At 39.4% G+C, this 18,264-nt stretch overlaps 1 protein-coding gene and 1 long non-coding RNA gene across 4 annotated transcripts; one reads left to right on the forward strand and one right to left on the reverse strand.

The window, feature by feature from the left end:
* Positions 1-568: 568 nt before the first annotated feature.
* Positions 569-11,046, reverse strand: LOC111834024 (uncharacterized). 3 transcript variants are annotated; one of them, XM_072716564.1, is made up of 9 exons: positions 6,377-11,046; positions 3,836-3,911; positions 3,391-3,509; positions 2,902-3,321; positions 2,586-2,796; positions 2,089-2,300; positions 1,863-2,010; positions 1,552-1,661; positions 569-1,209 (listed from the first exon to the last, which is right to left on the reverse strand). In XM_072716564.1, the coding sequence occupies exons 2-9, from the start codon at positions 3,873-3,875 to the stop codon at positions 943-945; spliced, it is 1,527 nt and encodes a 508-aa protein (XP_072572665.1). In that variant the 5' UTR covers positions 3,876-3,911; positions 6,377-11,046; the 3' UTR covers positions 569-942. The 3 variants fall into 3 exon arrangements, with proteins under 3 accessions (XP_072572665.1, XP_072572664.1, XP_072572663.1); XM_072716563.1 differs by having other exon boundaries at positions 5,387-11,046; XM_072716562.1 differs by lacking the exon at positions 6,377-11,046 and having other exon boundaries at positions 3,836-5,363.
* A 74-nt stretch (positions 11,047-11,120) lies between these two features.
* LOC140592511 (uncharacterized) lies at positions 11,121-13,797 on the forward strand. The gene is made up of 3 exons (XR_011992822.1): positions 11,121-11,951; positions 12,064-12,150; positions 12,485-13,797. It is a non-coding gene; the product is annotated as an uncharacterized lncRNA (long non-coding RNA).
* Positions 13,798-18,264: the final 4,467 nt, after the last annotated feature.

An 18,264-nucleotide genomic window follows, 5' to 3' on the forward strand; every position in this document is an offset into this window, starting at 1 on the left:
GGAAGATGCAGGAACTGGTAAGGAAATAATTTGTATCATTATTTTTCTGTTAGCCTTTATGCCTATAATGTTGCTGACCTGACACATATACACAATGATTATCCTTCCACTCATAAAATACTTTTTTAATGAATACAGGCAAAGTTGTTAGATAGTACACTGCAAAAAACAGCTAATTATAAGGAAAAAAATACTTATTCTTAGGAGATTCACACTATAATCAAGTGAAATAATCTGCCAGTGCAGTAAGATAATTACACTTGGTAAGATTTCCTGAAATAAGAAAAAATATCTAGGCTTTAGACAAGTGAGAAATACATTAAAACTAGTGATTAAACACTTATTCCAAGTACTTTATTAAGTCAAATAAACTCAAAACTAACTTGTCAAAGCTTCTTTCAGCGTTATTTCTTTCTCACTTTGAGAGAATTCATGTTAAAACAAGATCAACTAAACAAGATGATTATTCTGATTTCAAGAATTAATAATAGTGTTTCTGTCTCAAAACCAGACACAGCATATACACTTAATAAAACATCACACAATATACAGTATAAATAACCTTTATTTGAATTGTTTCTCCAAATAGTAACAATTGCTCAAAGCACTGCAGACATGAATGTGCAAAAAAACCCACAGAAATAATACTGTTGAGGTTATAATGTAATGTCAAACATTTTACACTGTGATTATTATTAAACTAATAGTAACTTTCACTTACAGGACAAAGTCATGGTAAAGTTACATTACTTTGTGTTTGTCACAACTGTTTACCAGTTTATTAACTGTGATCAACGTTCAAAGCTACTAAAACTGTCTATATAACTCTTTATCAGGTCAAAAAAACCCAAAAAACTTTCCACCACAGATATAAAAATTACATGCATCTGAGCAGCTCTACTCCTCAATGAAACCCTTCCACTCTGCCATGGCTTTTTTATATCACCCTGTGGTGTCTCGCTCATGGATACTGTCCTTTAACACTTCAGTCTGAATGACAGACAGAAGGGTTGCCACACACTTTGGATAGGTGAGATGCAGGGTGTAGTAGTATGCCATCAGATAAAGCAAACCTTGACTGAGGTCTTCTTTGGCAAATGTGGTGATCGGAGTGGTTCCAATTGCCACAAGACAGCGAGATCCATCGAAAAGCAAAACAGGGCTGAAGAGAGATCTCCTCTGGAGGTACACGGCTGGATCTTCTGTTGGCTGGACAGACAAAAAAATTCTCAGGGCAGAACAGACAAACTGAAGCTACCAGAGCAGTCCAACTACTGAGATAACAGTGTGTATTTAAAATATATCCTTTATCACAATCATAGAATACATGTTGTACACATCATTTTCATATTAATTGATTGAATTATATTCTGTTTTGTTTTCGCGTAATCAAGATAATCCTAAGAGACTATCAATTTTCATGTGAAAATTCAGTTATTTTTAGGGGCAGAGATGCACTAAATGTCAATTTAACTCTTAAATTGTAAAAATACAAACTGAAAGCCCTTGCAGACATACATTAACCGATACAAAATATGAGCCAACACTGACCTGAAGGACATGAAGCAGTGCCTCACTGGCATGTCCCAGTTTCTTAGGTGGCACAGCTGGTGAGGGGAAGAGTGTGGGAAGTGCCCTGAACAGGGCTATGTTGTATTCCACTGGAACAGAATAAATCAACTTTTAGTTCAAGGTTATCCTGCCTAAATTTGATTAACCACTTAATCTTGAGGTCACAGAAAGTTCTGTGTCATCACAAACAGTACAATTATTCTGGTTTTATTTCATCAGTGTCGACAACATACACAATCATATTTATACTCATGTCTGTGAAAACAGCTAGAGAAGATAAAAGCACTAACCTTTACCCAGGTTCATAAGTGGTTTCAACACCTTCTTCCAAACACCATAAAACTGTACCATGGAGCAGAAGTCTTCCCATCTCTTCTTTACTTCAGCTATGAATTTGCTGTTGCCCTTATCCAGGATCCGCCGCAGCTCATCCATTACCTATTTTGCAAGTAAGCATTAAAACCCGAAACAGAGCTTGCTTTGTGGTGAAGTCACAATAAAAACTAAATCTCTTACATTGTGAAGCTCCTTGAAACATGGATATGCCTCCAGAATCTTTGTTGGCCTATCCTCTTCTTTCAGTACATCTCCATCAATGAAGGCTCTTCTTGACTGAAACTCAAGGTCAAGGAGTTGGCAGACAGCATCTTGGTTGGGTTTTGGCTTCTTATAAATCTCCTGCAGAGTCTTGTAATGTCTGGCCTGTGTTGCGCAACTATCCATGTCAACTAAAAGGGAAAATACAAATCAGTAACTGGATCCAACATATCAACCTAAATGATACCAGCAAGCATAACATCCTATGAGTGTTATACATTTATCATGTTTATTCTACAGAAAGTCAAATAAATGTAAAATGAAAAAACATGTCACATCACAAATATATCTAAATCTAATCTCAGCTTAAATGTAAAGTATCAATATGTGCAATATATCATGATATCCAGAACTACCATAAAATTCATGTCCATCGTTATTGCCATAACTACAATTAATTGTAATTTTTAACTTACACGAAATCTCTCCATCAAAACTGCTCCCTGGTGGCAAAAGAACTGTTGATCCACCACTTGAATCACCATCATACTCTTCTCCCTGGTCACTTGGTGAGAACTCAATGTGACGCCTTTTGTTTGAACGGCCCCTCTCTGGTGTGGGCCCCTGCCTCTTTCGAGGGGACTTTAAATTCAGAATCCTCTTCTGAAGGTAACTGTACATGCTCGTCTGTAGTGATTAAAATTTTTTCAAAAATTAAACTTTAGTATAATACCGAATTCATATATACAAATATCTAATTTTACACCATGATAATAAAATTTGATCACATACATGTTTGGTATGTAAATCTTTGTCACGTAGCATGGGATAATACTCCACTAGTTTCTTAGCCATGGCAGTAACTTCGTGCTTGGAAGGGTACCGGAACTCTTCTCCTTGCTGACTTGCCCTCAAGATTGAAATCATGCTGGTGACAGTGTTCCTCACCAGCCTGCATCTCAACTCTTTCGACATGCAAGTTTCCCCCTCTCTACCAGTGCGGGCCATCTCAAAATAGTGCTTATGAGCCAATTCCAACTCACTGTCTGTATAGATCACATATTCAGGAGGACTGGGAAGCTGTAGGGTCTTCTCTTGGGTTTTCTTTATCAAAGGAGTAAATCTCTGGGGAGATGGTGGTGTTCCTTGAGGTGAAAACACAGTTCCTGTTTCCTCAGGACCAGCTTTGTCTGTTAAGGAGGGATTCTCATCCTAAGAGAGACAATCAAAACATAACCACTACAAGAGTTTCAAACAAAATGTTTTCAGATCCAAACTTGCCTCTTTGTGAAAGAAAGTCCACAACTGTCTCCTCCTGAGAAAGTTTTCTGGCCCGGGAAAAAGGTCTCTTAAATCATCACGACTGAGGGTGTGGAGCAAGACATTATCTATGTTGGCAGCTGTAAACACAGATAATCGTTAAAAAACTCTAGAATTAAAAACTTGTATATCACTTTAACTTCATATATTATCAATATTGAATTTGACAGGGCAACTAAAATCCAAATTGTCCTCTTGGCATTTCATCTTCCACCTACTAATAAATGTAAATAGAACTATAACATTTTAAATATATTATTAAATATAAAATGTAGATATTTTGGTGTTACAAAACTAGTTAAATGAAATTAGTCTTTGAAGCCAGTGTCAGCATGCACCCAAAGCTATTCAGTTAGATGACAATTAACATAAGTGTAGTTTTTTTCAAATTTCAATATCATCATACCATTTAGAATGGATACTGTAACATCATCCAATCCCTCCATGATTCTGTTGTATGTTCCTGGCAATTGCACCTTTACCTGAGGACAGGAACAAACATCATGTTGGGTCATGGGTAGGAACATTCTAACTCTAGATCTGGGTCGCAATCAAAAGTGACACCTTATCTGACACCTTTACAAGTTTAACAAGACTGAGAAATATCCAGTTCATTATCTAGATATACAATATTGTCAACAGTAAGCTGAATGTTAATGTTAAATAACATAGTTAAATTATCATTTAACATAGTAAGGCTAACAGGCTTGCAGCTTAACTAGCCTTGGCTATGATGCAGAGGTACTTTATATTTATTTACTCATACCAAGGTCTTCACAGACTCAAAGCAATTATGCCCAAAAGTATGTGAAATCGTCACACTACCACAGCTAACCGATTTTTCAGATTCTGATTTACTGAGTGTGTACAGCGGACCTGAGCAAAGGAGAGGAGCCTCGACTAGTCCAGAAAGTAAATTGTCAACCTGGACAGGCCACCAAGCTCTGTGGCACGCGCACTTGCCTCTCATTAACACACAGAGGTGCGGTAGTTTGAGCCATAGATATCTATAGAATGACTAGATGTCTCGTCTGCGTTGCTGGCCAACGGAGTCGAACGTCCGCATATGGCGGCCATCTTACCACAGGCTGCTCGCTCACCCAAAATATTGTGTTGATAGTAAAACATGTAATTTTTAAATAGCCATAACGTGCTCAATTTTTAACCGATTTTCAAACGGTTTGATTTATTATAAACGTCAAATATGTAGTTATGACACTGAATACTTTTGAATAATTATCTTATGTTCTAAAAAATAGAATAATGTTCTAGAATAGGTAGACTAAGCCTACAAGATTTCCCTTAACAAATATACATCAAGAAACGCTGCATGTTAAAATCCCCACCCTGTACAGTGATGACTATAACACAGCACAAAGAACTAAAGTCCATATTTCCAAATTGTTAATGAAAATATTTTTACACATAAAATGGTAGTAAACAGTTTGTTTAGACATTATAAAGGCACTTTTCAAAGATTTTTGAAGATTTATTAAAATCAATGTTTAGACAGAGGTGTTAGACATTTGATGGATTTTTTTTTTTTTAACATTTTCATTAAAAATTTAGCGAAGTAACAAAGGTGTCCCAGTGGTGCTGGTTCTGGTCCTCATCCAGCTGGGCCTGATAAGAGTGGGTTAGCATTACTATAACTCATGATCAGTGGCGGCTGGTGAATGTGTCATTTTCACATACAAACGGAGCATTCTGGTGCATTCGGACAAAATAATAGATAAAAGTTAACATTCTCTCCCTGTGTCTGTATGTGTGTTTGTGAGAAAGTGAGAGAGAGAGACAGAGAGAGGGAATATGATTTTTAAATGGGTGTACGTTAAACAAAATATTCTAAACCTTGTGTCAACAACAATCTAGCAATACTATTGTGTAATATGTACATACTTCCACTAAGTAACTAACGATTATCCTAAAAATAATTCATAATATTGTAACATCCTACAGGTGAAAGGTGATCCCTCAGGTTCTCGTTTTGAGACAACGGCGGTTACAGCAGCCATAGGCGGCACAAAAGTCTGGCATCTTGTCAGCAATTTCCTGTAGAAATCATAATGTAAGACGTTTTAACAAACCAACCAGACAGTAAATCATGTGTAAATTCAGTTAAATCATGTTTATAATGTGTGTATTATATTGAAAAGAAAGCGTAATTCTGCCTCGCCCCAAATTACTGGATAGCTAGTAGCCTAGCTAGGCGTGATACACAACTAAACTGCACGATTAAGTCAGTTTTTTTTTCGAGGAGAAAAGCTGCGATTTCAACATGTTCAAGCATCCAGAACTATAACCACGTTAATAATGTTTGTAAGAAAACACACAGTTTGTAAATCCATCAAGATTTCAGCGAGATAAGAGTATTAACGTTTGTGCAGGTCACTTACCTTACCTCCGTTTACCTCAGGTTCGAATGATCCCGCCAGAAAGCCAGCCTGTGGTAAGATGGCCGACCTGTGCGGACGCTCTAGACCTCGTCATAATACATCTAGTCATTCTAAATATATATATATATATATATATCTATGGTTTGAGCCGCGTCTTCTTCTGTAAAACCGGATGGCAGCCATCATTCTTATGTGCATTAGCTCCACTTCTGACGGCATGTTGTTGCGTTAATTATATCGCGGAAAAGTTATATTCAGATCATTAACGCTATTGGTTAGACATTGGAGAGATGGTAAACAAAATAATTTCTCACCTTATGGTAACCTTTTTTTTTTTACTCGATTGGTAACATTGCAATACCAAACCTGTTAGCCAACGTTAGCTAAACTAGCTAGCTAGCTGGCTTTTAGGCTACAGAGGCAAACGACTCACGGATGTATTATAAGAAGTAAAACACATCCATGGGTGAACTTAATGCTAGACCGTTATCCCAACGAGTGTAGTAGTACAAATTTTATAAATGAAACGTTACTGAAAAAGTTCTACTTACGCAAGTAGAATCCAGTCAAAACCTGCTTGTTCGCTCGATCTCCTTCCAACGGTTACAGGACAGACGTGACCACATGAGGTCAGTGAGGGGGGAAGTAGGTGCATAAGAACATAAGAAATTTACAAACGAGAGGAGGCCATTCGGCCCATCAAGCTCGTTTGGAGAGAACTTAGCTAATAGCTCAGAGTTGTTAAAATCTTATCTAGCTCTGATTTAAAGGAACCCATGGTTTTAGCTTCCACTACAATAGCAGGAAGACTATTCCATACTCTGATTACACGCTGTGTAAAGAAGTGCTTCCTCAAATTTGTTTTAAAATGTTCTCCCGCTAATTTCCACTTATGGCCACGAGTTCTAGTATTTAGACTAATATTGAAATAGTCATTTGGCTGAACAGCATCCAGACCCGTTAGAATCTTATAGACCTGAATCATATCCCCCCTTAGTCTCCTTTGCTCAAGGCTGAACAGATTCAGTTCCGCTAACCTCTCCTCGTAAGACATTCCTCTAAGACCAGGAATCATTCTCGTAGCTCTTCGTTGCACCTTTTCTAAGGCAGCAATGTCCTTCTTGAGGTATGGTGACCAAACCTGCACACAGTATTCTAGGTGGGGTCTTACCAAGGAATTATATAAGTGTAACATCACCTCCCTTGACTTAAACTCCACACATCTAGAGATATAACCCAACATTCTGTTCGCCTTTTTTATTGCTTCCCCACATTGGCGAGAGTGGGACATGGAAGCATCAACATACATACCGAGATCTTTCTCGTAATCAGCTACCTTTATTTCAGTGGAACCCATAAAATATCTGTACTGTATATTTCTGCTCCCTGCATGGATTACCTTACATTTATCTGTGTTAAATTTCATCTGCCAAGTATCAGCCCATTCGCTAATTAAATCCAGATCCCGTTGAAGCCTCTCTGCTGCTAGATTAGTATCTGCTACCCCGCCCACCTTAGTGTCGTCTGCAAATTTAACCAGTTTACTGTATATATTCGTGTCAATATCATTAATGTAAATTAGGAACAATAGTGGTTCTAAAATTGAACCCTGCGGTACCCCACTATAAACGGAGGCCCACTGTGACATAGTGCCTCTAATAACTACTCGCTGCTTCCTATCAGTTAGCCAGTTTTTGATCCAAGCTGCCACAGTTCCTAAAATTCCTGCAGCTTTAAGCTTTAACAAGAGCCGTTTGTGGGGGACAACATCAAAGGCTTTCTGGAAATCTAAGTAAATCACATCATAGGCCTTTTTGTGATCAATTTCACTTGTAGCTTCTTCAAAGAACTCAAGCAGATTCGTTAAGCAGGATCTACCTCTCCTAAATCCATGTTGGCTATCCTTTATAATGTTATTTGCATCTAGGTAATCTACCATTTTCACTTGAATTATAGCTTCCATTATTTTTCCAGTAATGCTAGTTAAACTGATTGGCCTATAGTTTGCTGGATTACTTCTATCCCCTTTTTTGAATATGGGTGTTATATTAGCATGCTTCCAATCTGATGGTACCACACCCGCAGATAACGATTTCTGGAATATTAAAGTCAAAGGTTGGCTAATAATATCCCTCATCTCTTTCAAGACTAAAGGTAAGATGCCATCAGGCCCCTGCGATTTATTTATTTTGAGTTTAGCTAGGCTTAGTATCACATCAACCTCAGTTATACATATATTGGTCATAGACGATGCTGTATTCGTATTAATTGGTGGTAAGTTACTTGTGTTCTCTATTGTGAACACCCTTGAAAAATAATCATTAAACTCGTTTACCATATCAATTTCGTTATCAATTATAAGGCCCTTACTATCCTGCAAATTAGTGATTTCAGCTTTTAGTGCTCTCTTGGAGTTAAAATATTGGAAGAAACCTTTACTGTCATGCTTAGCCTCCAATGCAATTTTTCTTTCTACATCCCTCTTTGCTCGCCTAATGTCATTTTTTAACTCTGCCTGTAGACTTAGATACTCCTGCTTGATTTTGAAATCATTAGTTATTTTCCAGTTGTGGAACAGAGCCCTTTTCCTCCTGACTTTATTCTTAATTTCCTTAGTAAACCACCTTGGTTGTCGTTTCCTAGATTTAGTTTTGCTGGAAACAGGTATGAAGTCCTCTTGCACTTGCAACAAGGTGCTTTTGAAAAATTCCCATGCCTCTTCAACTGTTTTGCTATTTAACTCTGTCCAGTTTACAGTTTCTAATTTCCGTCTCATACCATTAAAGTTAGCCTTCCTAACATTGTATACTTTTAATTTAGACTTTGCTCTTCGGACACTAAAATTAACCTCGAATTTAACCATGTTATGATCACTACCGTACAATGGGTCTAAAACCTCTAATTTTCCAATCCTATCCTGGTTATTACAAAAAACGAGATCAAGAAGGGCTTCTCCCCTGGTAGGAGTATTAACAAACTGAGTAAAAAAACAATCCTGTACTAATTCCACCATCTCAAGTTCATTTACAGAAGAGCCAGAGACTGTGTCCCACTGTATCCCAGGTAAATTAAAATCACCCATAACCACCACATCATTTTTATTACTCATAATCCTGATATCATCATATAATATTCTGCTTTCTTCTACAGCTACATTAGGTGCCCTATAACAAACCCCGACAATTAGGCCATTTGAATCTTTAGCATCAAGTTTGATCCATACAGCTTCTGAATTTTTATTTTTATCAGTGAGATCACTTGCCTGCAAGTTTTCTTTTACGTATACTGCAACACCACCTCCCTTCTTGCCTATCCGGTCTCTACGGAACAACGTATAACCATCCATATTATATTCATCACCATCATTGTCACTCATCCATGTTTCAGTTATTCCTATAATGTCGTAATTGTCTGAAGAAATTAAAGCCTCTAAGTCATTAATTTTGTTTCTAATACTCCTAGCATTCAAATACAGACCACTAATGGTAGGCCTTTTACGGTGTCTACTTTTAATATTTATTTGGGCTTTCCGTCTCTCCCCACATAAATTCTTAACTGACCTCCCTGCCCCCCCAGTCCCTAGTTTAAATATTCCTCAACTATTCTGCACATACGCCTCCCCAATACACTGGTTCCCCTATGGTTCAGATGCAACCCTTCCGGCTTGAACAGGTCCCACCTGTTCCAGAAGGTCTTCCAGTGCCCCATAAACCTGAACCCCTCTTTCCTACACCACCATTTTAGCCACGCATTTAATCCCCTTATCTCAGCTAATTTTGCCTGACTTGCACGTGGCACGGGAAGTATTCCAGAGAATACCACCGTGGATGTTCTGCTTCTAAGCTTATCCGCGACTTCTATAAATTTATCTTGCAGAACAGCCCTTCTGCCCTTTCCTATGTCATTGGTGCCAACATGCACCACGACCACTGGATCCACCCCGGCTGGGGCCAAAAGCCTGTCCACTCGATCTGGAAGGTCCCCTACCTGGGCACCAGGCAGGCAAGACACCGTACGGGACCCTCTATCACGGGTGCACACATAACTATCTATACCTCTTATAATTGAATCCCCTACTACCACAACCTCCCTCCTACTGGGGTTAGGTGGCTCCTTGGTGCCCAAGGGCCCACCTGCCTCCCCAGTCTCTTCCGGCTCTAAAGCTGGAAGCACCTGAAAGCGGTTAGAAACCGTTACTTCAGGTGATGCCGCCTCTGTGAACTGTGTACGCCCTTTTCTACGTCTACGACCTACGTTCACCCAGCTCTCTCGACCTACCTGTTCATCATTCTCCCCCCTCCCTGCTTGTGACGTACACATAGTCTCCCTAGAAGGCATATTAACTCTCTCCTTTAACTCATTGCTATGCTGGATGAGAGCCAGTCGCTCCTCTAGGTCACGAACCTGGACCATGAGTGAGTCAACTAACCCACATCGCTCGCAGACGAAGTCCGACTGGACGCAAGCATCCAGAAGGGCAAACATCTTGCAAACACAACACTGAGCCGGCCCCATAATTACCTAACTCACTATGTCCCCGTCCTTTACTCCCAGCCCAGTATATTAATAGAGAATATTTAAACTTTTAGTTGATCTAATTAATGTATAGTTAAAACAAAGTGCCGAGTACACTAAAACACTAAATTAACACTTGCGTTAAATCGGTACTTTATTATAAATTATCCGGCAGCGTCAGCGATAACAACCTTTAAATTTAACTTTTAAAATAACCAAATTTACAATTACTTACCCGAGATTAACTTCCTGCTGAACCACGTTTAGCTAAACTAAAGCGAAGTTGCTCTAGGGAGGCCAAAAAACCACAAAAACCCTCTCAAAGCAGGCTACTGCCGGAGCGGGAAAAAAAGTGGAAAATGTCCTCCCGGCCCCGACCGGCGACCGAGCAAAGCTCCGGAGCAACTGACCTTTTAGAGTTAATGTTACCGATGTTCGATAATATTACCCGCGGGTGTTTGATGCGAAGGACGCAAACAGAAACGCCACTCGCGCCCGCAGCTGTCGGTAACACTCACAAGGACAGACAAGTACACACGTAAAAATAAGAGTAAAAAATGAAAACAACAACCACCCACGTAACCGTGCTGGCACACAAACGCTCAAATATACTTTACAGATAATTCAAATCAAATCAACCGCTTCAACAGGCACACAACACAACACAAGTGCGCACAGCGACTACACCACTCCCGAACAGTACAGCAATCCCAGCAGCCTCTACAGCAATCCCAGAAGCCCAGACCATATAGGTTTGTGTAGAACTTGTGAAAAGTGATAATGACATACATTATAAGCGGATATTAGAACTATAAATGATATGGTAATTACTACACATTTTGTTGCCCCCCTTTTGAATCGCATTATTATGCAAATTAATTCAAGTTTTTGTGTATCCCATCCCCCCTCCGAATTTGGTAATGGCCTCCAGCACCCGTATGAGCCCGCCAACAATAACGTAAAGTTGGGAATATTCCGGATCAAAGCAGTTTAGGTATGTGTCTCTGCTCCTATTAAGTGGATTTACCATTTCGACTACTTTCTCCTGCTGTCTTGGCTTTATTAATATAGGCTCGTTAACGTGTGTGTCGCTGTGCTAACAGGACTTGACTTTGCCATAAGTGAAGATATTCACTGGGCTAAAACATTGACTCTCGGCACTCATCTGGCAGCCATTTTTTCTGTTTTGGCGGAACAACATGGCCTGTTGGAGGTGTTTGATTTGCTTTGTTTTTGTTGCCTTAACATTGAAGTCTCTCTTGAGCCATATTAACACAACACATAGCCGCAATCCAGATTTCCATGTTATATGCAGAATTGATGGTTGTACCGAGGAATACAGAGTCTTCAACTCTTTTTACTACCATATCAAACGGAGTCATGCACTGTATCTTGCGACTGGGAACCCACCTACTGGATGGATGGATGACAACAACTACAGTTAACTTATCACATGTTGGAGGTGAACATTTTGACATACCAATTTTTTCTGACTGCGCCACTAAAACACGAGGAATGCAAAGGACAGAGCCAGTCAACACACCTGTTACTCCAAATGAAATGTCAATGACGGAGTTTGAGGATTTCCATAGTCCACATACTGAAAACCAGGTAGGATGCAATGTTGGCTCTCTTGAAAGATAATAATTAACACCTAAACACTTGATGTGAACCAGTCTGTTTATATTGTATTTTAATGTCTGTTAACACAATATATCTACAGGAAGGATTTGGTGCGTCAAGTGAAAATCTTATGAGACGCGCAGCTGCGTTTACCATCAATGTCCGGGAAAGATGTCACCTGTCCCAGGTATTGCACAAACCTAACTCAGTGTTAATCTTAGTATGCAAGGAAGTGGAATAATCATCATGTGTCTATATATATCTATAAAGAACAACAGCCTTATATTTTGTGACAGGAATACACAAACACAAAAAAAACTCATTACATTCTACTTCAATCTTTCTCAAAACTAAATGTTTTTTTAATTTGTGTAATTCTGACTTTTGAATTCTGAGCAAGAACTGTACAGTAACCATTTTGGTATGAAATCTTGTTCAGATGGTTCTTAAAAAGGGTAATGCTATCCATATTATACAAACTGTATGTTTCTCCTTATACTACTTTCTTGTTTATGTTTCAGAGGAGTATCAACAGTATTGTCTCTGGAGTCCAGCAGTATCAAACTGCTCTTCTCACTACCATGAGGGACACCTTGAAGAGGATCTTTGAAAGACATTCAGAAAGCATGCAGCTACAAGAGGAAGCATTGGCAGAATTGGATAACTTTCAAGATCCTTTCTCCACGATGGCAACCAAATACAATCAGAACAGCACCATTCAGAGACTTTTCAACCCAGTTAAACCAGAGGAGGTAGTTCTGTCTCAAAAGGTTTGTAGGGTTAAAAAAGGACAAACAAGAGTTCTTGCAATCAAAAACAGAAGCTTTTACTATATTCCCCTTATTAAGAGTCTTGAACAGTTGTTATCCAACTCCAGGATTTTTGATATGATCAACAACACACCACAGAGTTGTCACAAAGATGGGTTTTTGTATGACATTATTGATGGAAGCCTTTTTTTATCCCACCCACTGTATTCAGCAAAACCTTCTGCTTTGCAGATAATCTTGTATGCTGATGAAATAGAGATATGCAATCCCCTTGGGTCACATGCTTCAGTAAATAAACTACTGATGTTTTATTATACTTTAGGAAACATAGACCCCAAGTTTAGGTCAAAGCTTGCTGCAATCAGGCTTCTTGCTATTGCAAAAGCAGGTGATATTGACAAGTCTGGTGTTGATGTTGTATTACAAAGAATTGATGACGACTTAAAGATGCTGTATAATGGTGTCAAAATCCGAACACAAAGTGGTGGAATGGATTTATTTGGTGCTGTAGTTTCAGTTTGTGGTGACACACTTGCACAACATGAGCTTGCTGGTTTCAAGGAAGGAGTTGGTTTCGCATATAGTAAGTGTAGGCATTGCGAATGTACTTTTGAGGAAATGCAAGTGAATTTTGATGAACAAAGTTTTACTAAAAGGACAATGGCAAAACATTCCACAGTGCTGTGACATAGAAAAGGCTAGCACAGACTTCTTGAAATCAGCTCTTAAAACCACCTATGGTATAAACAGAAGAAGCAAGCTGATTGATTTCCCAGCCTTTGACATCATTCGCAAACACCACAGGATATAATGCATGTCATTCTTGAGGGTGTTGCACCCATGGAAATTAAGTGTGTGTTGAAATACCTTGTTCTCTCTGGGCAGATGGAGTTGAATGTGTTCAATTCAGCCATGCAGAATTTTCCTTTGTCACCGATAGACATACGTGACAAACCCTGCCCTATCAGTGTCAGTACCTTGGCATCTAATGACAATAAACTTAAACAGTCCTCAGGGCAAATGCTGATATTGTTGAAGATCATGCCTTTTCTTCTCAACGCTATAGAGAAAAATGAATATGTTCAGTTTGTTTTGGACTTAATTGAGATAGTTAAGATACTTTTTGCCCCTGTTTTATCTGTACAGAGTGTGTTAAAACTAAAAAAATATGATTGAACAGCATTTGAAACAGTTTAAGTTTAGAGGTGAGTCCCGGAAATGCTGTAAGTGACGTCAGACGCCGGAGACTTGGCGGAAAACCTGAATGAACAGCGAGGACAGCGAAGGGAAGTTGGATTCACTCGAAGAATACATTGACTGGTACTTCGACGCTATAGTCATGAAGAAGAATCTAAATACATCTTCCCCGGGCAAAAGCGAGACGCCGTCATCGAAAAGAAGTCGCCCGGCAGACTCCCCCGGAACAACTTCGCCGACCAGTAAAGACTTTACCGACATCCTGGAGTCAATCGACAAGCGATTGTCCAGCTTCGACGCGAGGTTATCTCTGGTCGAGATTTTACATCAGGAGTTCAAATCCCTGAGGGAGTCTTTGGAATTCAGCCAGCAACAGGTGGAAACACTCGCTGCTGACAACGCCTCACTACGGGACTCGGTCAAGTCTCTAACTGAGAATGTGACCAATCTAAAAGAAGAAAATAAAAAAATAAAAGAGACTGTCATCGATCTCCAAGCCCGTAGTATGAGAGATAACCTGGTGTTTTCAGGCATCCCGGAATCTGCTGAAGAGGACGCAGAATTTACGGTTAAAACATTTATCAAGACCCACCTGAAGCTTCCAGAGGACACTGTGGAAAGCATCTGCTTTGACAGAGTCCATCGGCTGGGAGCTAAGAGGCCTGGTGCCCTGAGACCGCGTCCTATTGTGGCCAAATTCGGGAATTTCAAGCAGAAGCAGCAGGTGAAGAGTCGCGGCAGGGAGCTGAAAGGAACGGACTTTGGCGTAAACGACCAGTTCCCCAAAGAGATTCTGGAGCGACGCAAAGTTCTGTTCCCAATCCGACGCAGCTCCATTCAGAAGGGCTCCCGAGCTGTCATCGCCGTGGATCGGCTCTACGTGGATGGGCAGCTCTACCGCGACCCTAACATCACTCCCTGGCTATATTAACGCCACTCCAGATAAGAACCCGTTATATTTTTCTTCTTCTTTTCCCTAATCCTATTCCGTTCACATCAATCTAGCTTAAACATGTTAATTCGCTAATTTAATGTTATGTCATAACAAATACACTGCCGTCAGTCTCCGCAGCGCTTCAGTCCTAACAATGTTTTCGTTTCTATGTTTCTTATTTACACCCTTACTCGCGTGCCCCTTTGTATGTCTTTTTCACTTCTCCCTGCTTTCCCTGCACCGATCACCTGCTTTAAATCTCTACTCAGTCACTCACAACACCCTCGATTCTTACACATCTGCACGGCACGACCATGTACATATGTACTCAGCTTCACCACAACCACTCCGACCTTATAGTGCACACAGACATATAGGATACACACGCACACAAGCGCTCACACGCTTGCTCATATCTAACTCATTTGCACGTGCAATATTAGCTACACAAACATGTCTATGGGCACACTAAGGTTTGTCTCATGGAATGTGCATGGAGCTGGCTCCAGAGAGAAGAGGTTAAAAATATTTAGCCAGCTTAAAAAACTACAGGCAGACGTTGTTTTATTACAAGAGACTCATAGACCTGCCACAGCTACAGATGAATTTAAAACACCTGAGTTTCCTAATGTGTTCTCAGCCTGTTATAACTCTAGGCAAAGGGGAGTAGCAATTTTAATACATAAAAATGTTAATTTCACATTACTCAACACAATTATAGATCCAGAAGGTAGATTTATAATCATTAAATTATCTATACTTAACAAAAAGTTATGTATTGTTAGTATATATGGTCCAAATGTTGATAACCCTTCATTCTTCCACGTTTTCTTTACCGCACTCTCCGAACACCTAGATAGCTCACTCGTTCTTGGGGGCGACCTCAACTTCGCACTAAATAAAGAAATGGACAGGCTCAGTACAGCTGTTCAGCGCAATTGGGAATCCATAAATATAGTTAAGCAGTACATGAGCGACCACGGACTTTGCGATGCATGGCGTTCTCTTCACCCCAACCGTAGGGAATATACTTTCTTCTCACAAGTCCATCACTCGTATTCCCGTCTGGATTATTTCCTAGTCAGTAGCTCACTGCTGAGTGACATTTCAGACACTGAGATACACCCTATAGCTGTCAGCGATCATGCTCCTGTATCTTTAACCCTAATAAATAAGAAAGCCATTCCACCAATTAGAAACTGGAGATTTAATACATCATTGCTTAAAGATGGAGATTTTATTAACTATTTCAAAAAAGAGTGGGCCTTATATTTAGACTATAATGACCTGCCTGGAACATCAGCATCTGTTCTCTGGGAAGCAGGCAAAGCTGTGATGAGAGGTAAAATAATCTCATTCTCATCACATAAAAAGAAAAGAGAAAACAAGTATATTCAGGAATTAGAAGAAACCATCAAATCCTTAGAAGAAGCTTATGTATCATCCCAGGAACAGGAAATACTGAACAAAATACGTAAAGCAAAATTAGAATTAAATAAAATTATTCATAAAAAAACACAATTCTTAGCACAAAGACTTCGCTGGCAAAATTATGAATATGGTAATAAATCAGGTAAATTTCTAGCTAACCAGTTAAAAATAAATAAAGAAAAAACAACTATATGTGCTGTTAAAGACTTAACTGGGGATACAGTATATGACCCTGAAAAAATAAACAACACTTTCAGGGACTTTTACAAATCTTTATACTCACCACAGATAAACCCATCAAAAGACGAAATTGATCAGTTTCTTGATAGTATAACCCTTCCGAAATTATCAGATAATCAAACGATGACACTGGATTCCACGCTGACACCAGGTGAACTCCAGGAAGCTATGAACAGTATGCCCAATAATAAGGCTCCAGGTCCAGATGGATTTCCAGTAGAATTCTATAAAGAATTCTGGACAATTCTGTCACCAACATTCTACAGAATGTTGCAGGAAACCAAGGTAAATGGTAGACTACCACCAAATATGAATTCTGCCAACATTAGTCTCTTGCTAAAACCAGGCAAAGACCCTATTTTGCCTACCAGCTATCGTCCAATATCCCTTATTAATGTTGACCTTAAAATAATCTGCAAAGCTCTCTCAAAAAGAATAGAGAAGATAACCCCTCACATAATTCATCCTGACCAAACTGGTTTCATAAAAGGGAGGCACTCATCAACAAACACACGTAGATTACTCAATCTAATAGACTATTCGTGCAATAAAAACCTTCAAATCACAATATTGTCTCTAGATGCAGAAAAAGCATTCGATAGAGTCAGTTGGAGTTTTTTATTTGCAACATTACACAAATTTGGTTTTGGAACCTCTTTCATAAACTGGTTAAAAATATTATATAGTTCCCCAACAGCATGTGTTAGGACAAATGACCAAACATCCTCTAGCTTCTGTCTCAAGAGGGGCACCAGGCAGGGATGCCCTCTCTCCCCCTCACTGTTTGCAATTTTTATTGAACCACTAGCAGCAGCAATTAGACAGGCTATAGTGATTAAAGGCATCAAATGCAAGAATGTGGAACATAAGGTCAGTCTTTATGCGGATGATGTGTTACTCTTTCTCCAACATTCACAAACATCTCTCTCTGAGGTAATTACATTAATTAACTCTTTCTCAAGAGTCTCAGATTATTCGATAAACTGGTTAAAATCCACAGCTCTTCCAATTAACTGCTCCTTTCAGAATTCTTCCTCCACTCCACTGCAATCTGGAGATATCAAATATTTAGGTATTAATGTTTCACCTAGGCTGGCAGATTTAACTAAATTAAACCACATCCCACTTTTAAAAAAGGTAGAGGATGATCTGGCTAGATGGAAGTCCCTACCCATATCACTCATGGGACGGGTCGCCTCTATAAAAATGATGGTGCTGCCAAGAATTAATTATTTATTTGCAATGATCCCGAGCAAACCATCACCTGACTGGTTTAGATCTCTGGACTCCGCCATCTCTAAATTCCTGTGGAAAGATAAACCACCGCGTATTAGCTTAACAACGCTGCAAAGGACCAAGGACAAAGGAGGACTAGATCTGCCTAACTTTCACCACTACTTCTTAGCTAACAGGCTTCAAAACATCTCAGGGTGGCTAAAACATACCCTCTTAAATGAACCTTGGCTAGACGTAGAACAGGCACTATGCAATAACATAGAGATATCGGATCTACCATTCATTAGCTCAAACATTAAACGACACGAATGCTTCAAAAGCATCAGTATCAGCTCTTCTCTGACAGCATGGTGGGAGTTTCTAAAAATGACTGAGTCTTCATTAATCCCATGCAAACGTACTCCCATCTGGAACAACCCTGACATACTACTAAACAACAATATGATAAATTTCCCGGATTGGAGTTGTAAAGGTATTAAATACTTGGAACATA

The sequence above is a fragment of the Paramormyrops kingsleyae genome, chromosome 9, assembly GCF_048594095.1.
Source record: "Paramormyrops kingsleyae isolate MSU_618 chromosome 9, PKINGS_0.4, whole genome shotgun sequence".
Taxonomy (NCBI): Eukaryota; Metazoa; Chordata; class Actinopteri; order Osteoglossiformes; family Mormyridae; genus Paramormyrops; species Paramormyrops kingsleyae.

Bases quoted from the DNA above. Each gene is read 5' to 3' on its own strand.
- LOC111834024 (XM_072716562.1), bottom strand. From the start codon at position 3,956: ATGTTCCTACCCATGACCCAACATGATGTTTGTTCCTGTCCTCAGGTA. The intron at 3,322-3,390 runs GCAAGTTTGGAT...TGTCTCTCTTAG, and splicing joins GGACTTTCTTTCACAAAGAG to GATGAGAATCCCTCCTTAAC. The intron at 2,797-2,901 runs GTATGTGATCAA...TAATCACTACAG, and splicing joins AAGATTTACATACCAAACAT to ACGAGCATGTACAGTTACCT.